The sequence below is a fragment of the Coturnix japonica genome, unplaced genomic scaffold (genome assembly GCF_054131305.1).
Source record: "Coturnix japonica strain WE unplaced genomic scaffold, WE-NBRP24 Scf100, whole genome shotgun sequence".
Classification (NCBI taxonomy): Eukaryota; Metazoa; Chordata; class Aves; order Galliformes; family Phasianidae; genus Coturnix; species Coturnix japonica.
The window spans coordinates 265,040-288,499 of NW_028189003.1; the positions used below are offsets into that span (position 1 = coordinate 265,040).

General features: G+C 46.7%; 1 protein-coding gene across 16 annotated transcripts in view; it reads left to right on the plus strand.

Annotated features, from left to right (window-relative positions):
• Positions 1-23,460, plus strand: part of SUPT16H (SPT16 homolog, facilitates chromatin remodeling subunit) — a 113,240-nt gene that overhangs the window by 45,424 nt on the left and 44,356 nt on the right. For all 16 annotated transcript variants that reach the window (XM_085534807.1, XM_085534803.1, XM_085534809.1 and 13 more), the window contains 5 exons: positions 6,204-6,357; positions 10,279-10,406; positions 11,193-11,328; positions 15,641-15,767; positions 22,403-22,521. In XM_085534807.1, the coding sequence (XP_085390933.1) occupies positions 6,204-6,357; positions 10,279-10,406; positions 11,193-11,328; positions 15,641-15,767; positions 22,403-22,521 (664 nt within the window). The remainder of the gene's footprint in view (positions 1-6,203; positions 6,358-10,278; positions 10,407-11,192; positions 11,329-15,640; positions 15,768-22,402; positions 22,522-23,460) is intronic.

A 23,460-nucleotide genomic window follows, 5' to 3' on the forward strand; every position in this document is an offset into this window, starting at 1 on the left:
GTTTGGGGGATTTTGGGGGGGAATTTGGGGTCATTTTGGGGGGAAATTGGGGTTTTTCAAGGGGGGATTTAGGGCTTTTTGGGGTGGTTTTGGGGTCTTTTGGGTGGTTTGGGGGGCATTTGGGGTCATTTTAGGGGGATTTGGGGCTTTTTGGGCGGATTTGGGGCTTTTTGGAGTGGATTTTGGGGCTTTTTGGGGTCTTTTGGGGGTGTTTGGGGGATTTTGGGGGGGAATTTGGGGTCATTTTGGGGGGAAATTGGGGTTTTTCAAGGGGGGATTTAGGGCTTTTTGGGGCGGATTTGGGGTCTTTTGGGGTGATTTTGGGTGGTTTTGGGTTCATTTTAGGGTGGATTTGGGTCTTTTTGGGCGGATTTGGTGATTTTTGGGGTGGATTTTGGGGCTTTTTGGGGTCTTTTGGGGGTGTTTGGGGGATTTTGGGGGGGAATTTGGGGTTATTTTGGGGGGAAATTGGGGTTTTTCAAGGGGGGATTTAGGGCTTTTTGGGGTGATTTTGGGTGGTTTTGGGTTCATTTTAGGGTGGATTTGGGGCTTTTTGGGCGGATTTGGTGATTTTTGGGGTGGATTTTGGGGCTTTTTGGGGTCTTTTGGGGGTGTTTGGGGGATTTTGGGGGGGAATTTGGGGTCATTTTGGAGGCTTTTTGGGGTGGATTTGGGGTTTTGATGGGGGGATTTTGGGTCATTTTAGGGGGATTTGGGGTCATTTTGGGATCAGAAAGGGGGATTTTAGGGTTAGAAAGGGGGATTTGGGGTCCTTTTGGGTCAGAAAGGGGGATTTTTGGGTGGATTTGGGATCTAGGGTTGGATTTTGGGGTCTTTTTGGGGTCAGAAAGGGAGATTTTGGGGTCAGATAGGGGGATCCTTTTGGGGTATTTTGGGGTCATTTTTGGGTGGTTTTGGGGGGCATTTTGGGTCATTTTAGGGGATTTGGGGCTTTTTGGGCAGATTTGGGGCTTTTTGGAGTGGGTTTTGGGGCTTCTTGGGGTCTTTCGAGGTCAGAATGGAGGTTTTGGGGGGGAATTTGGGGTCATTTTAGGGGCTATTTGGGGTGGATTTGGGGTTATTTTGAGGGGGGGATTTGGGTCATTTTGGGGGGATTTTGGGTCATTTTGGGGGGATTTGGGTCATTTTGGGGGGATTTGGGGCTTTTTGGGCAGATTTGGGGATTTTGGGGCAGATTTGTGGCTTTTTGGGGTCTTTTGGGGGGAATTTGGGGTCATTTTGAGATCTTTTGGGGCATTTTTGGGATGGTTTTGGAGTGGTTTGACGGTATTTGGGGTCATTTTTGGGTGGTTTTGGGTTGATTTTAGGGTGGATTTGGGGCTTTTTGGGCCGATTTGGGGCTTTTTGGAGTGGATTTGGGGGCTTTTTGGGGTCTTTTGGGGGTGTTTGGGGGATTTTGGGGGGGAATTTGGGGTCATTTTGGGGGGAAATTGGTGTTTTTCAAGGGGGGATTTAGGGCTTTTTGGGGTGGATTTGGGGTCTTTTGGGGTGATTTTGGGTGGTTTTGGGTTCATTTTAGGGTGGATTTGGGGCTTTTTGGGCAGATTTGGGGCTTTTTGGAGTGGATTTTGGGGCTTTTTGGGGTCTTTTGGGGTCAGAAAGGGGGTTTTGTGGAGGAATTTGGGGTCATTTTGGGGGGAAATTGGGGTTTTTCAAGGGGGGATTTAGGGATTTTTGGGGTGGTTTTGGGGTCTTTTGGGGTGATTTTTGGTGGTTTTGGGTTCATTTTAGGGTGGATTTGGGGCTTTTTGGGCGGATTTGGTGATTTTTGGGGTGGATTTTGGGGCTTTTTGGGGTCTTTTGGGGGTGTTGGGGGATTTTAGGGGGGAATTTGGGGTCATTTTGGGGGGAAATTGGGTTTTTCAAGGGGGGATTTAGGGCGTTTTGGGGTGGTTTTGGGGTCTTTTGGGGTGATTTTGGGTGGTTTTGGGTTCATTTTAGGGTGGATTTGGGGCTTTTTGGGCGGATTTGGTGATTTTTGGGGTGGATTTTGGGGCTTTTTGGGGTCTTTTGGGGGTGTTTGGGGGATTTTGGGGTGGAATTTGGGGTCATTTTGGGGGCTTTTTGGGGTGGATTTGGGGTTATTTTGACAGGGGGATTTGGGTCATTTTGGGGGGATTTTGGGTCATTTTGGAGGGATTTAGGGTCATTTTGGGATCAGAAAGGGGGATTTTAGGGTCAGAAAGGGGGTTTTGGGGTCCTTTTGGGTCAGAAAGGGGGATTTTTGGGTGGATTTGGGATCTAGGGTTGGATTTTGGGGTCTTTTTGGGGTCAGAAAGGGAGATTTTGGGGTCAGATAGGGGGATCCTTTTGGGGTATTTTGGGGTCATTTTTGGGTGGTTTTGGGGGGCATTTTGGGTCATTTTAGGGGGATTTGGGGCTTTTTGGGACGATTTGGGGCTTTTTGTGGTGGAATTTGGGGTCTTTCAGGGTTTGGGGTCAAAAAGGGGGGTTTTGGGGGGGAATTTGGGGTCATTTTGGGGGCTTTTTAGGGTGGATTTGGGGTTATTTTGAGGGGGGGATTTGGGTCATTTTGGGGGGATTTTGGGTCATTTTAGGGGGATTTGGGGTCATTTTGGGATCAGAAAGGGGGATTTTAGGGTCAGAAAGGGGGTTTTTGGGTCCTTTTGGGGTCAGAAAGGGGGATTTTGGGGTTGATTTGGGGTCAGAATGGGGGATTTGGGGGTTGATTTGGGGTCATTTTGGCGTCATTTGGGGGGGAATTTGGGGTCATTTGGGTCCTTCTGGGGGGATTTGGGGTCATTTTGGGGGAAATTGGGTTTTTTCAGGGGGAATTTGGGGTTATTTTGGGGCTTTTTGGGGCTTTTTGGGGTCATTTTGGGGTTTGGGGTCCTTTTGGGTTCAGAAAGGGGGATTTGGGGGTGAATTTTGGGTCATTTTGGAGGTGAATTTGGGATCATTTTGGGGTTAAATCAATGTTTTTCCATGGGAAATGTTTGGGTCATTTTGGGGTCAGAAAGGGGCATTTTGGGGCCAGAAAGGGGCATTTTGGGGTCAGAAAGTGGGATTTTGGGTCATTTTGGGGCTAGAAAGTGGGATTTTGGGGTAATTTTGGGGTCCTTTTGGGACGTAACGAAGGCAACATCTTCCATAATCCTGAAGGCACCTTTGTTGAGGAGATGTGAGTTGGATTTGGGGTAAAAAAGGGGGATTTTGGGTCATTTTGGGTTCCTTATAGGGTTTGGGGTCATTTTGGTGTCAGAAAGGGGCATCTTGGGGTCATTTTGGGGTCAGAAAGGGGCATTTTGGGGTCATTTTGGGGTTCTTATAGGGTTTGGGGTCAGAAAGGGTCATTTTGGGGTCAGAAAGTGGGATTTTGGGGTCCTTTTGGGACATAACAAAGGCAACATCTTCCCTAACCCCTAAGATGTGAGTTGGATTTGGGGTAAAAAAGGGGGATTTGGGGTCATTTTGAGTTCCTTATAGGGTTTGGGGTCATTTTGGTGTCAGAAAGGGGCATTTTGGGGTCGGAAAGTGGGATTTTGGGGTCCTTTTGGGACGTAACGAAGGCAACATCTTCCCTAAATCCTAAGATGTGAGTTGTATTTGGGGTAAAAAAGGGGGGTTTTGGGTCATTTTGGGGTCCTTATAGGGTTTGGGGTCATTTTGGGGTCAGAAAGGGGCATTTTGGGGTCATTTTGGGGTTAGAAAGTGGCATTTTGGGGTCATTTTGGGGTCCTTATAGGGTTTGGGGTCAGAAAGGGGCATTTTGGGGTCAGAAAGTGGGATTTTGGGGTCCTTTTGGGACGTAACAAAGGCAACATCTTCCCTAACCCCTAAGCCACCTTCGTTGAGGAAATGTGAGTTGGATTTGGGGTAAAAAAGGGGGGTTTTGGGTCATTTTGGGCTCAAAAAGGGTCATTTTGGGGTCAGAAAGGGTCATTTTGGGGTCAGAAAGTGGGATTTTGGGGTCTTTTTGGGATGTAACGAAGGTAACATCTTCCCTAACCCCTAAGCCACCTTCGTTGAGGAGATGTGAGTTGGATTTGGGGTAAAAAAGGGAGGTTTTGGGTCATTTTGGGGTCAGAAAGGGGGGTTTTGGGTCATTTTGGGGTCCTTATAGGGTTTGGGGTCATTTTGGTGTCAGAAAGGGGCATTTTGGGGTCAGAAAGTGGGATTTTGGGGTCCTTTTGGGACATAACGAAGGCAATATCTTCCCTAACCCTGAAGCCACCTTTGTTGAGGGGATATGAGTTGGATTTGGGGTAAAAAAGGGGGATTTGGGGTCATTTTGGGCTCAAAAAGTGGGATTTTGGGGTCAGAAAGGGTCATTTTGGGGTCGGAAAGTGGGATTTTGGGGTCCTTTTGGGACGTAACGAAGGCAACATCTTCCCTAACCCCTAAGATGTGAGTTGGATTTGGGGTAAAAAAGGGGGGTTTTGGGTCATTTTGGGTTCCTTATAGGGTTTGGGGTCATTTTGGTGTCAGAAAGGGCATTTTGGGGTCATTTTGGGGTCAGAAAGGGGCATTTTGGGGTCATTATGGGGTCCTTATAGGGTTTGGGGTCAGAAAGGGTCATTTTGGGGTCAGAAAGTGGGATTTTGGGGTCCTTTTAGGACGTAACAAAGGCAGCATCTTCCCTAACACCTAAGATGTGAGTTGGATTTGGGGTAAAAAAGGGGGATTTTGGGTCATTTTGGGGTCCTTATAGGGTTTGGGGTCATTTTGGGGTCAGAAAGTGGCATTTTGGGGTCATTTTGGGATCAGAAAGGGGCATTTTGGGGTCATTTTGTGGTCCTTATATGGTTTCGGGTCATTAAGGGGCATTTTGGGGTCAGAAAGTGGGATTTTGGGGTCCTTTTGGGACGTAACGAAGGCAACATCTTCCCTAAATCCTAAGATGTGAGTTGGATTTGGGGTAAAAAAGGGGGGTTTTGGGTCATTTTGGGGTTCTTATAGGGTTTGGGGTCATTTTGTGGTCAGAAAGGGGCATTTTGGGGTCATTTTGGGGTCAGAAAGGGGCATTTTGGGGTCATTATGGGGTCCTTATAGGGTTTGTTGTCAGAAAGGGTCATTTTGGGGTCAGAAAGTGGGATTTTGGAGTTCTTTTGGGACGTAACGAAGGCAAAATCTTCCCTAACCCCTAAGATGTGAGTTGGATTTGGGGTAAAAAAGGGGGGTTTTGGGTCATTTTGGGGTCCTTATAGGGTTTGGGGTCATTTTGGGGTCAGAAAGGGGCATTTTGGGGTCATTTTGGGGTCAGAAAGGGGGATTTTGGGTCATTTTGGGGTCCTTATAGGGTTTGGGGTCATTTTGGGGTCAGAAAGTGGCATTTTGGGGTCATTTTGGGATCAGAAAGGGGCATTTTGGGGTCATTTTGTGGTCCTTATATGGTTTCGGGTCATTAAGGGGCATTTTGGGGTCAGAAAGTGGGATTTTGGGGTCCTTTTGGGACGTAACGAAGGCAACATCTTCCCTAAATCCTAAGATGTGAGTTGGATTTGGGGTAAAAAAGGGGGGTTTTGGGTCATTTTGGGATCCTTATAGGGTTTGGGGTCATTTTGGGGTCAGAAAGGGGCATTTTAGGGTCATTTTGGGGTCAGAAAGGGGCATTTTGGGGTCATTTTGGGGTCTTTATAGGGTTTGGGGTCAGAAAGGGGCATTTTGGGGTCAGAAAGTGGGATTTTGGGGTCCTTTTGGGACATAACAAAGGCAACATCTTCCCTAACCCCTAAGCCACCTTCGTTGAGGAGATGTGAGTTGGATTTGGGGTAAAAAAGTGGGGGTTTGGGTCATTTTGGGGTTCTTATAGGGTTTGGGGTCATTTTGGGGTCAGAAAGGGTCTTTTTGGGGTCAGAAAGTGGGATTTTGGGTCATTTTGGGGTCCTTATAGGGTTTGGGGTCATTTTGGTGTCAGAAAGGGTCATTTTGGGGTCAGAAAGTGGGATTTTGGGGTCCTTTTGGGACGTAACGAAGGCAAAATCTTCCCTAACCCCTAAGATGTGAGTTGGATTTGGGGTAAAAAAGGGGGATTTTGGGTCATTTTGGGGTCAGAAAGGGGCATTTTGGGGTCATTTTGGGGTCTTTATAGGGTTTGGGGTCAGAAAGGGTCATTTTGGGGTCAGAAAGTGGCAATTTGGGGGTCCATAATACCCCATTTCCCCACCGGATCCTTCAATATCATTTTTAACCGATTCCGCCTGATTTCACCCCAAAATCAGGGCCAGGAAATCCAACATTTCCTACAAGAACCCGTCGCTGATGCCCAAGGAGCCGCACATCCGCGAGATGAAGATCTACATTGATAAGAAATACGAGACCGTTATCATGCCCGTCTTTGGGATCGCAACCCCCTTCCACATCGCCACCATCAAGGTGGGGTTTTTGGGGTGAAAAACGGCGGATTTGGGGTCTTTTGGGGTGAAAAAGGGGGAATTTGGGGTCTTTTGGGGTGGGATTTGGAGTTGGAATGGGGGAATTTGGGGTTGGAATGGGGGAATATGGGATCGGAATGGGGGGAGTTGGGGTCGCTGTCCAAGGTTGGAGGATCTTTGGGTCTAAATTGTGGGGTTTTGGGGTCTTTTGGGGTGAAAAAGGTCGGATTTGGGGTCTTTTGGGGTGGGATTTGGGGTGAAAAAGGGGGGATTTGGGGTTGGAAGTCATTGAGATTAATTGGCCGTTCTTTGGGGTCGTTGAGTCTTCATCCAGTGTTGGAGGATCTTTGGGTGTAATCTATGGGGTTTTGGGGTTTTTGGGGGTCCTTTGGGGTCTTTTGGGGTGAAAAAGGGCGGATTTGGGGTCTTTCGGGGTGGGATTTGGGGTGAAAAAGGGGGAATTTGGGGTCGGAATGGGGGGATTTGGAGTCGGAAATCCTCAAATTAATTGAGATTAATTGGCGGTTCTTTGGGGTCGCTGGAGGATCTTTGGGTCTAAACTGTGGGGTTTTGGGGTCTTTTGGGGTGAAAAAGGGTGGATTTGGGGTCTTTCAGGGTGGGATTTGGGGTGAAAAAGGGCAGATTTGGGGTCAGAAGTCATTAATTGGCCGTTCTTTGGGGTCGTTGAGTCTTCATCCAGTGTTGGAGGATCTTTGGGTGTAATCTATGGGGTTTTGGGGTTTTTGGGGGTCCTTTGGGGTTTCTTGGGGTGAAAAAGGGCGGATTTGGGGTCTTTCGGGGTGGGATTTGGGGTGAAAATGGGCGGATTTGGGGTCGGAAATCATTGACTTTAATTGGTGGTTCTTTGGGGTCGCTGTCCAAGGTTGGAGGATCTTTGGGTTGAATCTATGGGGATTTGGGGTTGAATGGGGTTAATTTGGGTCTTTTTGGGTGAAAAAGGGCAGATTTGGGGTCTTTCGGGGTGGGATTTGGGGTCGGAATGGGGGGATTTGGGGTCTGAAGTCATTGAGTTTAATTGGCGATTCTTAGGGGTCACTGTCCAACATTCAGGGATGTTTGGGCTTAAACTGTGGGGTTTTGGGGTCTTGTGGGGTTCTTTGGGGTCTTTTGGGGTGAAAAAGGTTGGATTTGGGGTCTTTCGGGGTGAAATTTGGGGTGAAAATGGGCGGATTTGGGGTTGGAATGGGGGGATTTGGGGTCAGAAGTCATTGAGTTTTATGGGGAAGGGGAGAATTTGAGTGTTCCGCATTCTTTGGGGTCATTGAGATAATGAGATCTTTGGGTCTAAACTATGGGGTTTTGGGGTCTTTTGGGGTGAAAAAGGGCGGATTTGGGGTCATTTCGGGTGGGATTTGGGGTCAAAGCTCCTCTTTGATCCATTTTCATCCCCATTTTTGGGTTAAAAATGGCCATTTTGGGGTCATTTCTCACCCATTTGCGTTACTGATCCAACACTTGAGAACCAACACTGTTAAGTTTCCCATTGAATTTTGGGCCAAATTGACCGATTTTGGGGTCAAATACCCCATATTTGGGGTCAAATAGGCCAGATTTGGGGTCAGATCTCCTATTTGACCCCTTTAGGACCCCTTTTTGGGTTAAAAATGCCCATTTTTGGTTCATTTCCCACCCGATTGCTTCTTCAAGACCCTTCAACACCGTTGAGTTTCCCATTGAATTTTGGGCTGTTTTGGGGCCAAATTGACCGGATTTGGGGTCAAATTACCCCAATTTGGGGCCACATTACCCCTATTTGGGTTTGAAACTCCATTTTGATCCTTTTAGGGCCTCTTTTTTGGGTTAAAAATGCCCATTTCTGGTTCATTTCCCACCCAATTGCTTCTTCCAGGACCTTCAACACGATTGATTTTCCTTTTGAATTTTGGGCTGTTTTGGGGCCAAATTGACCAGATTTGGGGGCAAATTACCCCAATTTTGGGCCAAATTACCCCAATTTGGGGTCAAATCTCCTCTTTGACCCATTTTCATCCCCTTTTTTGGGTCAAAAATGCCCATTTTTGGTTCTTGATTCACCACTGGAGAACCTTCAACACCGTTGAGTTTCCCATTGAATTTTAAGGCAGTTTTGGGGCAAAATTGACCAGATTTGGGGTCAGATTGGCCAGATTTGGGGCCAAATTGGATGGATTTGGGGTCAGAGCTCCCCTGTGACCCCTTTTTTGGGTTAAAAATGGCCATTTTTGGTTCATTTCCCACCCAATTGCTTCTTCAAGACCCTTCAACACCGTTGAGTTTCCCATTGAATTTTGGGTTGTTTTGGGGCCAAATTGACCAGATTTGGGGTCAAATTACCCCAATTTGGGGCCACATTACCCCTATTTGGGGGTCGAAACTCCATTTTGACCCCTCTAGGGCCCCTTTTTTGGGTTAAAAATGCTCATTTTTGGTTCATTTCCCACCCAATTGCTTCTTCAAGACCCTTCAACACGGTTGAGTTTCCCATTGAATTTTGGGCTGTTTTGGGGCCAAATTGACCGGATTTGGGTCAAATTACCCCAATTTGGGGCCAAATTGCCCCTATTTGGGGTCAAATCTCCTCTTTTACCCATTTTCATCCCCTTTTTTGGGTTAAAAATGCCCATTTTTGGTTCTTGATCCACCACTGGAGAACCTTCAACACCGTTGAGTTTCCCATTGAATTTTAAGGCAGTTTTGGGGCAAAATTGACCAGATTTGGGGTCAGATTGGCCAGATTTGGGGCCAAATTGAATGGATTTGGGGTCAGAGCTCTCCTGTGACCCCTTTTTTGGGTTAAAAATGGCCATTTTTGGTTCATTTCTCACCCAATTGCTTCTTCAAGACCCTTCAACACCGTTGAGTTTCCCATTGAATTTTGGGCTGTTTTGGGGCCAAATTGACCAGATTTGGGGTCAAATTACCCCAATTTGGGGCCAAATTACCCCTATTTGGGGTCGAAACTCCATTTTGACCCCTTTAGGACCCCTTTTTGGGGTTAATAATGCCCATTTTTGGTTAATTTCCCACCCAATTGCTTATTCAAGACCCTTCAACACGGTTGAGTTTCCCATTGAATTTTGGGCTGTTTTGGGGCCAAATTGACCGGATTTGGGGTCAAATTACCCCAATTTTGGGCCAGATTACCCCAATTTGGGGTCAAATCTCCTCTTTGACCCATTTTCATCCCCTTTTTTGGGTCAAAAATGCCCATTTTTGGTTCTTGATCCACCACTGGAGAACCTTCAACACCGTTGAGTTTCCCATTGAATTTTAAGGAAGTTTTCGGGCCAAATTGAACAGATTTGGGGTCAAATTGACCAGATTTGGGGCCAAATTGGATGGATTTGGGGTCAGAGCTTCTCTGTGACCCCTTTTTTGGGTTAAAAATGGCCATTTTTGGTTCATTTCCCACCCAATTGCTTCTTCAAGACCCTTCAACACCGTTGAGTTTCCCATTTAATTTTAGGGCGGTTTTTGGGGTGAAATCAGACAGATTTGGGGTTAAATTGACCAGATTTGGGGTCTAGACTCCATTTTGATCCTTTTAGGGTCCCTTTTTTGGGTTAAAAATGCCCATTTTTGGTTCATTTCTTACCCAATTGCTTCTTCAAAACCCTTCAACACCGTTGAGTTTCCCATTGGATTTTGGGCTATTTTTGGGGTGAAATCAGTCAGATTTGGGGTCTAATCTCCATTTTGATCCTTTTAGGGTCCCTTTTTTGGGTTAAAAATGCTCATTTTTGGTTCATTTCCCACCCAATTGCTTCTTCAAGAACCTTCAACACCGTTGAGTTTCCTATTGAATTTTGGGCTGTTTTGGGGCTGGATTTGGGTCCAAAATACCCCAATTTGGGGCCGAATTTCACCATTTTTTCACCCCGAAGTCGTATTTTTGGGTGAAAACCTTCCATTTTTGGTGCAGAACATCAGCATGTCGGTGGAAGGAGATTACACCTACCTCCGCATCAACTTCTATTGCCCCGGCAGCGCATTGGGACGCAACGAAGGCAACATCTTCCCCAACCCCGAAGCCACCTTCGTTAAGGAAATGTGAGTTGGATTTGGGGTAAAAAAGGGGGATTTTGGGTCATTTTGGGGTCCTTAAAGGGTTTGGAGTCATTTTGGGATCAGAAAGGGGCATTTGGGGTAATTTTGGGGTCTTTTTGGGACGTAACAAAGGCAACATCGTCCCTAACCCTGAAGCCACCTTCGTTAAGGAGATGTGAGTTGGATTTGGGGAAAAAAAGGGGGATTTTGGGTCATTTTGGGCTCAAAAAGGGGGATTTTGGGTCTTTTTGGGTCTTCTTGGGGTCAGAAAGGGGGATTTTGGGGTCCTTTTGGGACGTAACGAAGGCAATATCGTCCCTAACCCCGAAGCCACCTTCGTTAAGGAGATGTGAGTTGGATTTGGGGTAAAAAAAGGGGGGTTTGGGATCATTTTGGGGTCAGAAAGTGGGATTTTGGGGTCAGAATGGGGCATTTTGGGGTCAGAAAGTGGGATTTTGGGGTCCTTTTGGGACGTAACGAAGTCAATATCGTCCCTAACCCCGAAGCCACCTTCGTTAAGGAGATGTGAGTTGGATTTGGGGTAAAAAAAGGAGGTTTGGGGTCATTTTGGGGTCCTTATGGGGTTTAGGGTCTATACGGGGTCCATATAGGGTCTATATGGGGTTTAGGGTCCATATAGGTTCTATATGGTGTTTAGGGTCCATATAGGGTCCATATAGGGTCTATATGGGGTTCTTATGGGGTTTAGGGTCCTTATGGGGTCCTTATGGGGTTTAGGGTCCATATAGGGTCTATATGGGGTCTATATGGGGTCCTGTTCCCCTATAGAACATATAGGGCGTCCAACATGAAGACCCCCGGGGAGCAGACGGTGCCGGCGCTGAACCTCCAGAACGCGTTTAGGATCATCAAGGAGGTGCAGAAACGCTACAAGACCAGGGAGGCCGAGGAGAAGGAGAAGGAGGTGAGATTTGGGGTGAAAAATGGCGATTTTGGGGCAAAAATGGCGATTTTTGGGGTCAGAAATGGGGATTTTGGGGTCTAAAATGGGGGTTTGGGGACTTTTTGGGGTCAAAATAGGTTGATTTTGGGGTTAAAAAGGGGGATTTTCAGGGGCAAAAAGGGCAGGTTTTGGGCTGTTATGGGGTGAAAAAAGGGATTTTGGGGTTAAAATAAGGGATTTTGGGGCTTTTTGGGGTGAAAAAGGGCAATTTTGGGGCTTTTTGGGGTCAAAAATGGCAATTTTGGGGTCAGAAATGGCCATTTTGGGGTCTAAATGGGGGATTTGGGGGGCCAAAAATTGCCATTTTGGGGCTTTTTTGGGGTCAAAAAGGTGGATTTTAGGGTCAAAAATTGCCATTTTGGGGTTGGAAAGTGGCATTTTGGGGTCAGAAAGGGGCATTTTGGGGTAAAAAATGGTGATTTTGGGGCTTTCTTGGGGTCGGAAAGGGCGGTTTTGGTGTTAAAAAGGGTGTTTTGGGGTCATAAAAGGGCAATTTTGGGGCTTTTTTGGGGTTCAAAATGGGTGATTTTGGGCCAAAAAGGGCCATTTTGGGGGTCAGAAATGGGGATTTTGAGGTTAAAAAGGGGGATTTGGGGAGGTGCAGAAACGCTACAAGACCAGGGAGGCCGAGGAGAAGGAGAAGGAGGTGAGATTTGGGGTGAAAAACGGCGATTTTGGGTCAAAAATGGTGACTTTTGGGGTCAGAAATGGGGATTTTGGGGTCTAAAATGGGGGTTTGGGGACTTTTTGGGGTCAAAATAGGTTGATTTTGGGGTTAAAAAGGGGGATTTTCAGGGGCAAAAAGAGCCATTTTGGGGCTTTTTGGGGTTAAAATGGGACATTTTGGGGTCTAAAAGGGCAATTTTGGGGTGAAAAAGGGCAATTTTGGGGCTTTTTGGGGTCAAAAAGGGGGATTTTGGGGCACTTTTTGGGGGAAAAAGGGAGATTTTGGGGTTAAAAAGGGGGATTTGGGGAGGTGTAGAAACGCTACAAGACCAGGGAGGCCGAGGAGAAGGAGAAGGAGGTGAGATTTGGGGCGAAAAAGGGCCATTTTGGGTCAAAAATGGCGATTTTTGGGGTCAGAAATGGGGATTTTGGGGTCTAAATGGGGGATTTTGGGGCCCAAAAATTGCCATTTTGGGGCTTTTTTGGGGTCAAAAAGTGGGATTTTGGGGTCAAAAATTGCCATTTTGGGGCTTTTTGGGGGTCAAAAAGAGGGATTTTGGGGTCAAAAATTGCCATTTTGGGGCTTTTTTGGGGTCAAAAAGGGGGATTTTGGGGTCAAAAATTGCCATTTTGGGGTTGGAAAGTGCCATTTTGGGGTCAGAAAGGGGCATTTTGGGGCTTTTTGGGGTCAAAAATGGTGATTTTTGGGGTCAGAAATGGGGATTTTGGGGTCTAAATGGGGGATTTTGGGGGTCAAAAATTGCCATTTTGGGGCTTTTTTGGGGTCAAAAAGGGGGATTTTGGGGTCAAAAATTGCCATTTTGGGGCCAGAAAGTGCCATTTTGGGGTCAGAAAGGGGCATTTTGGGGTAAAAAATGGTGATTTTGGGGCTTTTTTGGGGTCGGAAAGGGCGGTTTTGGTGTTAAAAAGGGTGTTTTGGGGTCATAAAAGGGCGATTTTGGGGCTTTTTTGGGGTTCAAAATGGGTGATTTTGGGGTTAAAAAGGGCCGTTTTGGGGCTTTTTGGGGTCAAAAAGGGTGATTTTGGGGGCAAAAAAGGGCCATTTTGGGGTCAGAAAGGGCCATTTTGGGGCGAAAAAGGACTATTTTGGGGGTCAGAAATGGGGATTTTGGGGTTAAAAAGGGGGATTTGGGGAGGTGCAGAAACGCTACAAGACCAGGGAGGCCGAGGAGAAGGAGAAGGAGGTGAGATTTGGGGTGAAAAATGGCCATTTTGGGTCAAAAATGGCGATTTTTGGGGGTCAGAAATGGGGATTTTGGGGTCTAAAATGGGGGTTTAGGGACTTTTTGGGGTCAAAATAGGTTGATTTTGGGGTTAAAAAGGGGGATTTTCAGGGGCACAAAGGGCAGGTTTTGGGCTGTTTTGGGGTGAAAAAAGGGATTTTGGGGTTAAAATAAGGGATTTGGGGGCTTTTTGGGGTGAAAAAGGGCAATTTTGGGGCTTTTTGGGGTCAAAAAGGGGGATTTTTGGGGTCAGAAATGTCCATTTTGGGGTCTAAAAGGGGGATTTTGGAGGTCAAAAATTGCCATTTTGGGGCTTTTTTGGGGTCAAAAAGGGGAATTTTGGGGTCAAAAATTGCCATTTTGGGGTTGGAAAGTGCCATTTTGGGGTCAGAAAGGGGCATTTTGGGGCTTTTTGGGGTCAAAAATGGCAATTTTGGGGTCAGAAATGGGGATTTTGGGGTCTAAATGGGGGATTTTGGGGGCCAAATGTTGCCATTTTGGGGCTTTTTTGGGGTCAAAAAGGGGGATTTTGGGGTCAAAAATTGCCATTTTGGGGCCAAAAAGTGCCATTTTGGGGTCAGAAAGGGGCATTTTGGGGTAAAAAATGGTGATTTTGGGGCTTTTTTGGGGTCCAAAAGGGCGGTTTTGGTGTTAAAAAGGGTGTTTTGGGGTCATAAAAGGGCGATTTTGGGGCTTTTTTGGGGTTCAAAATGGGTGATTTTGGGGTTAAAAAGGGCCATTTTGGGGCTTTTGGGGGTCAAAAAGGGTGATTTTGGGGCAAAAAAGGGCCATTTTGGGGTCAGAAAGGGCCATTTGGGGGCTTTTTTGGGGCAAAAAAGGGCCATTTTGGGGTCAGAAATGGGGATTTTGGGGTTAAAAAGGGGGATTTGGGGAGGTGTAGAAACGGTACAAGACCAGGGAGGCCGAGGAGAAGGAGAAGGAGGTGAGATTTGGGGTGAAAAACGGCCATTTTGGGGCTTTTTGGGGGGAAAAATGGTGATTTTGGGGGTTTAAAAGGGTGATTTTGGGGCTTTTTTGGGGTCAAAAAGGGTGATTTAGGGGGGAAAATGGGCCTTTTTGGGGTTAAACAAAGGGCGATTTGGGGGCTTTTGGGGGTCAAAAAGGGCCATTTTGGGGTCAAAAATGGCAATTTTGGGTTTTTTTCGGTTTGAAAATGATGATTTTGGGGTGAAAATGGTGATTCTTGGGGTCAAGAAGGAGGATTTGGGGGGCTTATTGGGGACCAAAAGGGTGATTTTGGGGTCAAAAATGGTGATATTGGGGCTTTTTGGGGGTAAAAAGGGTGATTTTGGGGTTAAAAAGGGGGATTTGGGGGTCAAAAAGGGCAATTTTGGGGATAGAAAGGTCCATTTTGGGGTTAGAAAGGGCCATTTTGGGGCTTTTTGGGGGTCAAAAATTGCCATTTTGGGGTCAGAAATGGGCATTTTAGGGCTTTTTGGGGGTCAAAAATGGTAATTTTGGGGTTAAAAAGGGCTATTTTGGGGTCAAAAAGGAAGATTTTGGGGGCTTTTTGGGGTCAAAACGGACAATTTTGGTGTCAAAAAGGGCGATTCTGGGGTGAAAATGGGGGTTTTGGGGTTAAAAAGGAGGATTTTGGGGTCTAAAAGGGGGATTTTGGGGTCAAAAAGGGCATTTTTGGGGCTCTTTTGGGGTCAAAAAGGGGGATTTGGGGACTTTTTTGGGGTCAAAAAGTGCAATTTTGGGCCTTTTGGGGTCAAAAAAGGCCATTTGGGGGGTCAAAAATGGCAATTTTGGGTCAAAAAGGGGGATTTGGGGGATTTTTTGGGTTCAAAAAGTGCAATTTTGGGGTCAAAAATGATGATTTTAGGGTCAAAAACGGCGATTTTAGGGTCAAAAAGGAGGATTTTGGTGTCAAAAAGGGCAGTTTTGGGGTCCAAAATGATGATTTTGGGGTCAAAAACGGCGATTTTAGGGTCAAAAAGGGCGATTTTGGTGTCAAAATGGTTGATTTGGTGGTCAAAAAGGGCAATTTGGGGGCTTTTTTGGGGTCAAAATGATGATTTTGGGGTCAAAAGGGGCAATTTTGGGGCTTTTTGGGGTCAAAAGTGGCCATTTTGGGCTCAAAAAGGGCGTTTTTGGGTCAAAAAGGGGGATTTGGGGGCTTTTTTGGGGTCAAAAAGTGAAATTTTGTGGGTTTTTGGGGTCAAAAATGATGATTTTGGTTTCAAAAACGGCGATTTTAGGGTCAAAAAGGAGGATTTTGGTGTCAAAAAGGGCAGTTTTGGGGTCAAAAATGATGATTTTGGGCTCAGAATGGTCATTTTTGGGGTCAGAATGGTCATTTTTGGGGTGTCTAACGGTGTTTTTGGGGTTTTTTATAGGGCATAGTGAAGCAGGACTCGTTGGTGATCAACCTGAACCGCAGCAACCCCAAATTGAAGGATCTGTACATCAGGCCCAACATCGCTCAGAAGAGGATGCAGGGGTCACTGGAGGCACATGTTAATGGTAGGGGGATATAGGGTCGGATATAGGGTCGGATATAGGGTCAGTAATAGGGTTGGTTATAGGGTTGGTTATAGGGTCGGCTATAGGGTCGGTTATAGGGTCGGTTATGGGGTTGGTTATGGGGTCAGCTATAGGGGCGGTTATGGGGTCGGCTATAGGGTCAGCTATAGGTTCAGTAATAGGGTTGTTTATAGGGTTGGTTATAGGGTTGGTTATGGGATCGGTTATAGGGTCGGATATGGGGTCGGATTTAGGGTCAGCTATAGGGGCGGTTATGGGGTCGGTTATAGGGTTGGTTATAGGGTCAGCTATAGGGGCGGTTATGGGGTTGGTTATAGGGTTGGTTATGGGGTTGGTTATGGGGTTGGCTATAGGGTCGGTTATAGGGTTGGTTATAGGGTCAGCTATAGGGGCGGTTATGGGGTCGGTTATAGGGTCAGCTATAGGTTCAGTAATAGGGTTGTTTATAGGGTTGGTTATAGGGTTGGTTATGGGGTTGGTTATGGGGTTGGTTATGGGGTTGGTTATGGGGTTGGTTATGGGGACGGTTATGGGGTTGGTTATGGGGTCGGATATAGGGTCAGTTATAGGGTCAAATATAGGGTTGGTTATGGGGTTGGTTATGGGGTTGGTTATGGGGTTAGTTATAGGGGCGGTTATGGGGTTGGTTATAGGGTTGGTTATGGGGTCGGTTATGGGGTCGGTTATAGGGTTGGTTATGGGGTTGGCTATAGGGTCGGTTATGGGGTTGGTTATGGGGTCAGCTATAGGGTTGGTTATAGGGTCAGCTATAGGGGCGGTTATGGGGTTGGTTATAGGGTTGGTTATGGGGTTGGTTATAGGGTTGGTTATAGGGTCAGCTATAGGGGCAGTTATAGGGGCGGTTAGGGGGTTGGTTATGGGGTTGGTTATGGGGTTGGTTATAGGGTCAGTTATGGGGTCGGTTATGGGGTTGGTTATGGGGTTGGTTATGGGGTTCGTTATGGGGTTAGTTATGGGGTTGGTTATAGGGTCAGCTATAGGGTCGGTTATACGGTCGGCTATAGGTTCAGTTATAGGGTCAGCTATAGGGTTGGTTATGGGGTTGGTTATAGGGTCAGGAATGGGGTTGGTTATGGGGTCAGCTATAGGGTCAGCTATAGGGTCGGATATAGGGTCAGATATAGGGTCAGATATAGGGTCAGTTATGGGGTCGGTTATGGGGTTGGTTATAGGGTCAGCTATAGGGTTGGTTATAGGGTCAGTTATGGGGTCGGTTATGGGGTTGGTTATGGGGTCAGTTATGGGGTTAGTTATGGGGTCGGTTATGGGGTTGGTTATGGGGTCGGTTATGGGGTTGGTTATGGGGTCGGTTATGGGGTTGGTTATGGGGTTGGTTATGGGGTCGGTTATAGGGTCAGTTATAGGGGCAGTTATGGGGTTGGTTATAGGGTTGGTTATGGGGTTGGTTATAGGGTCAGATATAGGGTTGGTTATGGGGTTGGTTATGGGGTTGGTTATAGGGTCAGCTATAGGGTTGGTTATAGGGTCAGATATAGGGTCAGCTATAGGGTTGGTTATAGGGTCAGCTATAGGGTTGGTTATAGAGTCAGCTATAGGGTCAGCTATAGGGTTGGTTATAGGGTCAGCTATAGGGTTGGTTATGGGGTCGGCTATAGGGTCAGTTATAGGGTTGGTTATGGGGTTGGTTATAGGGTCAGTTATGGGGTTGATTATGGGGTCGGATATAGGGTCGGTTATGGGTTTGGTTATGGGGTTGGTTATGGGGTCGGTTATAGGGTCAGTTATGGGGTTGGTTATAGGGTTGGTTATGGGGACGGTTATGGGGTCTGTTATAGGGTTGGCTATGGGGTTGGTTATGGGGTTGGTTATGGGGTTGGTTATAGGGTTGGTTATGGGGACGGTTATGGGGTTGGTTATAGGGTTGGGAATGGGGTTGGTTATGGGGTTGGTTATGGGGACGGTTATGGGGTTGGTTATAGGGTGAGCTATAGGGTTGGTTATGGGGTCGGCTATAGGGTCGGTTATGGGGTTGGTTATGGGGTTGGTTATAGGGTTGGTTATAGGGTCAGCTATAGGGGCGGTTATGGGGTTGGTTATGGGGTTGGTTATGGGGTTGGTTATAGGGTTGGTTATGGGGTTGATTATAGGGTTGGTTATGGGGTTGGTTATGGGGTCGGTTATAGGGTTGCTTATAGGGTCGGATTTAGGGTCGGTTATGGGGTTGGTTATGGGGTTGGTTATGGGGTTGGTTATGGGGTTGGTTATGGGGTTGGTTATAGGGTTGGTTATAGGGTTGGTTATGGGGTTGGTTATGGGGTTGGTTATGGGGTTGGTTATGGGGTTGGTTATGGGGTCACTTATGGGGTTGGTTATGGGGTCAGTTATGGGGTCAGCTATGGGGTCAGTTATAGGGTCAGCTATAGGGTTGGTTATAGGGTCAGCTATAGGGGCGGTTATGGGGTTGGTTATGGGGTTGGTTATGGGGTTGGTTATGGGGTCAGTTATAGGGTTGGCTATAGCGTTGGTTATGGGGTCAGCTATAGGTTCAGTTATAGGGTCAGCTATAGGGTTGGTTATAGGGTCAGCTATAGGGGCGGTTATGGGGTTGGTTATGGGGTCAGTTATAGGGTTGGATATAGGGTCGGCTATAGGGTTGGTTATAGGTTCAGATATAGGGGCGGTTATGGGGTTGGTTATAGGGTCAGCTATAGGGTTGGTTATAGGGTCAGTTATAGGGTCGGTTATGGGGTTGATTATGGGGTTGGTTATAGGGTTGGTTATAGGGTCAGATATAGGGTCGGTTATGGGGTTGGTTATAGGGTCAGCTATAGGGGCGGTTATAGGGTTGGTTATGGGGTTGGGTATGGGGTTGGTTTGGGGTTGGTTATAGGGTCAGTAATAGGGTCGGATATAGGGTTGGTTATGGGGTTGGTTATGGGGTCGGTTATAGGGTTGGTTATAGGGTTGGCTATGGGGTCGGTTATAGGGTCAGCTATAGGGGCGGTTATGGGGTTGGTTATAGGGTCAGTTATGGGGTTGGTTATGGGGTTGGTTATGGGGTCACTTATGGGGTTGGTTATGGGGTTGGTTATGGGGTTGGTTATAGGGTCGGTTATGGGGTCGGTTATGGGGTCGGTTATGGGGTCGGTTATGGGGTTGGTTATGGGGTTGGTTATAGGGTCAGCTATAGGGTCAGTTATAGGGTCGGTTATAGGGTCAGTTATGGGATCAGATATAGGGTCAGATATAGGGTTGGTTATGGGGTTGGTTATAGGGTCAGTTATAGGGGCGGTTATGGGGTTGGTTATGGGGTCACTTATGGGGTTGGCTATGGGGTTGGTTATGGGGTCAGCTATAGGGTCAGTTATGGGGTTGATTATGGGGTTGGTTATGGGGTCGGTTATAGGGTCAGCTATAGGTTCAGTAATAGGGTTGTTTATAGGGTTGGTTATGGGGTCGGTTATGGGGTCAGTAATAGGGCTGGTTATAGGGTCAGCTATAGGGTTGGTTATGGGGTCGGCTATAGGGTCAGTAATAGGGTTGGTTATGGGGTTGGCTATAGGGTTAGTTATGGGGTTAGTTATGGGGTTGGTTATGGGGTCAGTTATAGGGTCGGATATAGGGTCAGTTATAGGGGCGGTTATGGGGTTGGTTATGGGGTTGGTTATAGGGGCGGTTATGGGGTTGGTTATAGGGTCAGTTATGGGGTCAGTTATAGGGTTGGCTATGGGGTTGGTTATAGGGTCGGCTATAGGTTCAGTTATAGGGTCAGCTATAGGGTTGGTTATGGGGTCGGCTATAGGGTCGGTTATAGGGTCAGTTATAGGGGCGGTTATGGGGTTGGTTATGGGGTCAGCTATAGGGTCGGATATAGGGTCAGATATAGGGTCAGATATAGGGTCAGTTATGGGGTCGGTTATGGGGTTGGTTATAGGGTCAGCTATAGGGTTGGTTATGGGGTCGGCTATAGGGTCAGTTATAGGGTCAGTAATAGGGTTGGTTATGGGGTTGGTTATGGGGTCGGTTATAGGGTTGGTTATAGGGTCCGTTATAGGGTTGGTTATAGGGTTGGTTATAGGGTCAGCTATAGGGTCGGTTATAGGGTCGGCTATAGGGTCGGTTATAGGGTCAGTTATAGGGGCGGTTATGGGGTTGGTTATGGGGTCAGTAATAGGGTTGGTTATAGGGTCGGTTATGGGGTTGGTTATAGGGTTGGTTATGGGGTTGGTTATAGGGTTGGTTATGGGGTTGGTTATAGGGTTGGTTATAGGGTCAGATATAGGGGCGGTTATGGGGTTGGTTATGGGGTCGGTTATAGGGTCAGTTATAGGGTCGGATATAGGGTCAGTTATAGGGGCGGTTATGGGGTTGGTTATGGGGTTGGTTATAGGGGCGGTTATGGGGTTGGTTATAGGGTCAGTTATGGGGTCAGTTATAGGGTTGGCTATGGGGTTGGTTATAGGGTCGGCTATAGGTTCAGTTATAGGGTCAGCTATAGGGTTGGTTATGGGGTCGGCTATAGGGTCGGCTATAGGGTCAGTTATAGGGTTGGTTATAGGGTTGGTTATGGGGTTGGTTATAGGGTTGGCTATAGGGTTGGTTATGGGGTTGGTTATGGGGTCAGCTATAGGGTTGGTTATAGGATCAGCTATAGGGGTGGTTATGGGGTCGGTTATGGGGTTGGTTATGGGGTCAGTTATGGGGTTGGTTATGGGGTCACTTATGGGGTTGGTTATGGGGTTGGTTATGGGGTCGGTTATGGGGTTGGTTATAGGGTCAGCTATAGGGGCGGTTATGGGGTCAGCTATAGGGTTGGTTATGGGGTTGGTTATGGGGTCAGTAATAGGGTTGGTTATGGGGTTGGTTATGGGGTTGGTTATAGGGTTGGTTATGGGGTCACTTATGGGTTTGGTTATGGGGTTGGTTATAGGGTCAGCTATAGGGTCGGTTATGGGGTTGGTTATAGGGTCAGCTATAGGGGCGGTTATGGGGTTGGTTATGGGGTTGGTTATGGGGTCGGTTATGGGGTCGGTTATAGGGTCAGTAATAGGGTCGGTTATGGGGTTGGTTATAGGGTCAGATATAGAGGCGGTTATGGGGTTGGTTATAGGGTTGGTTATAGGGTTGGTTATAGGGTCAGTTATGGGGTCAGTTATGGGGTTGGTTATGGGGTTAGTTATAGGGTTGGTTATGGGGTCGGTTATAGGGTTGGTTATGGGGTTGGTTATGGGGTCAGTTATAGGGTTGGTTATAGGGTCAGCTATAGGGTCAGCTATAGGGTTGGTTATAGGGTCAGTTATAGGGGCGGTTATGGGGTTGGTTATGGGGTCGGTTATGGGGTTGGTTATGGGGTTGGTTATGGGGTCGGTTATGGGGTCAGTTATGGGGTCGGTTATGGGGTCAGTTATGGGGTTGGTTATAGGGTTGTTTCTGGGGTCTGTTATAGGGTTGCTTATAGGGTCGGATATAGGGTTAGTTATAGGGTTGGTTATAGGGTCAGCTATAGGAGCAGCTATGGTGTCGGTTATGGGGTCGGTTATGGGGTTGGTTATGGGGTCGGGGTCTTTTTGGGGTCAGAAAGAGGGGTTTTGGGGTCCTTTTGGGGTTGGAAAGGGGGATGTGGGGTCAGTTATGGGGTTGTTTATGGGGTCAGGGTTGGAGTTTTGGGGTCTTTAATGGGGTCAAGGATGGTTTTTTGGGGTCATTTATGGGGTTGATTATGGGGTCAGGGTTGGGGTTAATGGGGTCATTTATGGGGTCAGAAATGGGGATTTTGGGGTCCTTATGGGGTCATAAAGGAGGATTTGTGGTCAGAAAGGGGCATTTTGGGGTCAAAAAGGGGGATTTTGGGGTCCTTTTGGGGTGAGGAATGGGGGTTTTGGGGTCCATTATATGCCATCATTGAAGTAGGCCTTGAAGGGATTTAGGGCCTCGTTTGGGCCTCAAAACTACCTCATTAATGACCCACCCCAATTAATTAGCACCCCATTAATTAGTATCTCATTAATTAGCATCTCATTAATTAGCATCTAGAGTCTCATTATCCCCTTATTAATTAATTAATGGTTATTAATTATCTCTTTATGCCATCATAGAAGTAGGCCTTGAAAGGATTTAGGGCCTAGTTTGGGCCTCAAAACCCCCTCATTAACGACCCTACACTCATTAATTAGCATCCCATTAATTAGCACATCATTAATTAGCAATCCCTTAATTAGCATCTAGAGTCTCATTAACCTCTAATTAATTAATTAATGGCCATTAATTAAGGCTCTGTCGTCATGCAAGTAGGCCTTGAAGGGATTTAGGGCCTAGTTTGGGCCTTGTAACGCCCTCATTAATGACCCCACACTCATTAATTAGCATATCATTAATTAGCATATCATTAATTAGCAATCCCTTAATTAGCATCTAGAGTCTCATTAACCTCTAATTAATTAATTAATGGCCATTAATTAGGTCTTTATGATATCATATAAGTAGGCCTTGAAGGGATTTAGGGCCTAGTTTGGGCCTCGTAACACCCTCATTAATTACCCCACACTCATTAATTAGCACCCACTTAATTAGCATATCGTAAATTAGCATTCCCTTAATTAGCATCTCATTAATCAGCTTAATTAATTAATTAGGCTTCAGGTTCACGTCGGTGCGTGGGGACAAGGTGGACATCCTATACAACAACATTAAACACGCCGTGTTCCAGCCCTGCGACGGGGAGATGATCATCGTGCTCCATTTCCACCTCAAGGTTTGGGGCTAAATCCGACGGATTTGGGCAATTTTGGGGTGTTTTGGGGCTTTTTGATCATTTTAGGGTGTTTTGTGGTCATTTTTTGGGGGTTTGGGGGGGTTTTTTGGGGTCATTTTGGGGTTCTTTGGGGCTTCGGAGATGATGGTCATAGTGCTCTTCCAGTTCAAATACGGGGACTTTTTGGGTCATTTTGGGTCAAAATCCACCCAATTTGGTCAATTTTGGGTCATTTTGGGGCTTTTTGACCATTTCTGGTTTTTTTAGGGCATTTTTCTGATGTTTTTGGGGGTTTTTTGGGGTCTTTGCCAATGGTGGTCATGGTGCTCTTCCAGTTCAAAGTATGGGGTCATTTTGGGCCATTTTTGGTCTTTTTGAGTCATTTTGGGCAATTTTGGGTCATTTTGGGGCTATTTGATCATTTTAGGGTGTTTTTGGGGTAGTTTTGGGGGTTTTTAGGATCATTTTGGGGTTTTTTGAGGTCATTTTGCGGTTCTTGGCGGTGTTTGGAGATGATCATCGTGCTGCATTTCCACCTCAAGGTTTGGGGCTAAATCCGCCCGATTTGGGCAATTTTGGGGCGTTTTGGGGCTTTTTGAGCATTTTAGGGTGTTTTGGGGTTGTTTTTTTGGTTTTTTGGGGTTTTTTGGGGGGTTTTTTGGGGTCACTTTAGGGTTTTTGGGGCTTCGAAGATGATCATCATGTGGCTCGTCCAGTTGAAAGTATGTGGTGATATGGGGCCATTTTGGGTCATTTTGGGCCAAAATCCACTTGATTTGGGCAACTTTGGGTCATTTTGGGGCTTTTTAACCATTTCTGGTCTTTTTTGGGGTGGTTTTTTGTGATTTTTTGGGGGTTTTTTGGGTTATTTTTGGGGTCATTTTGAGGTTTTTTGGGGCTTTGGAGATGATCATCATGGTGCTTTTCCAGTAAAAAGTA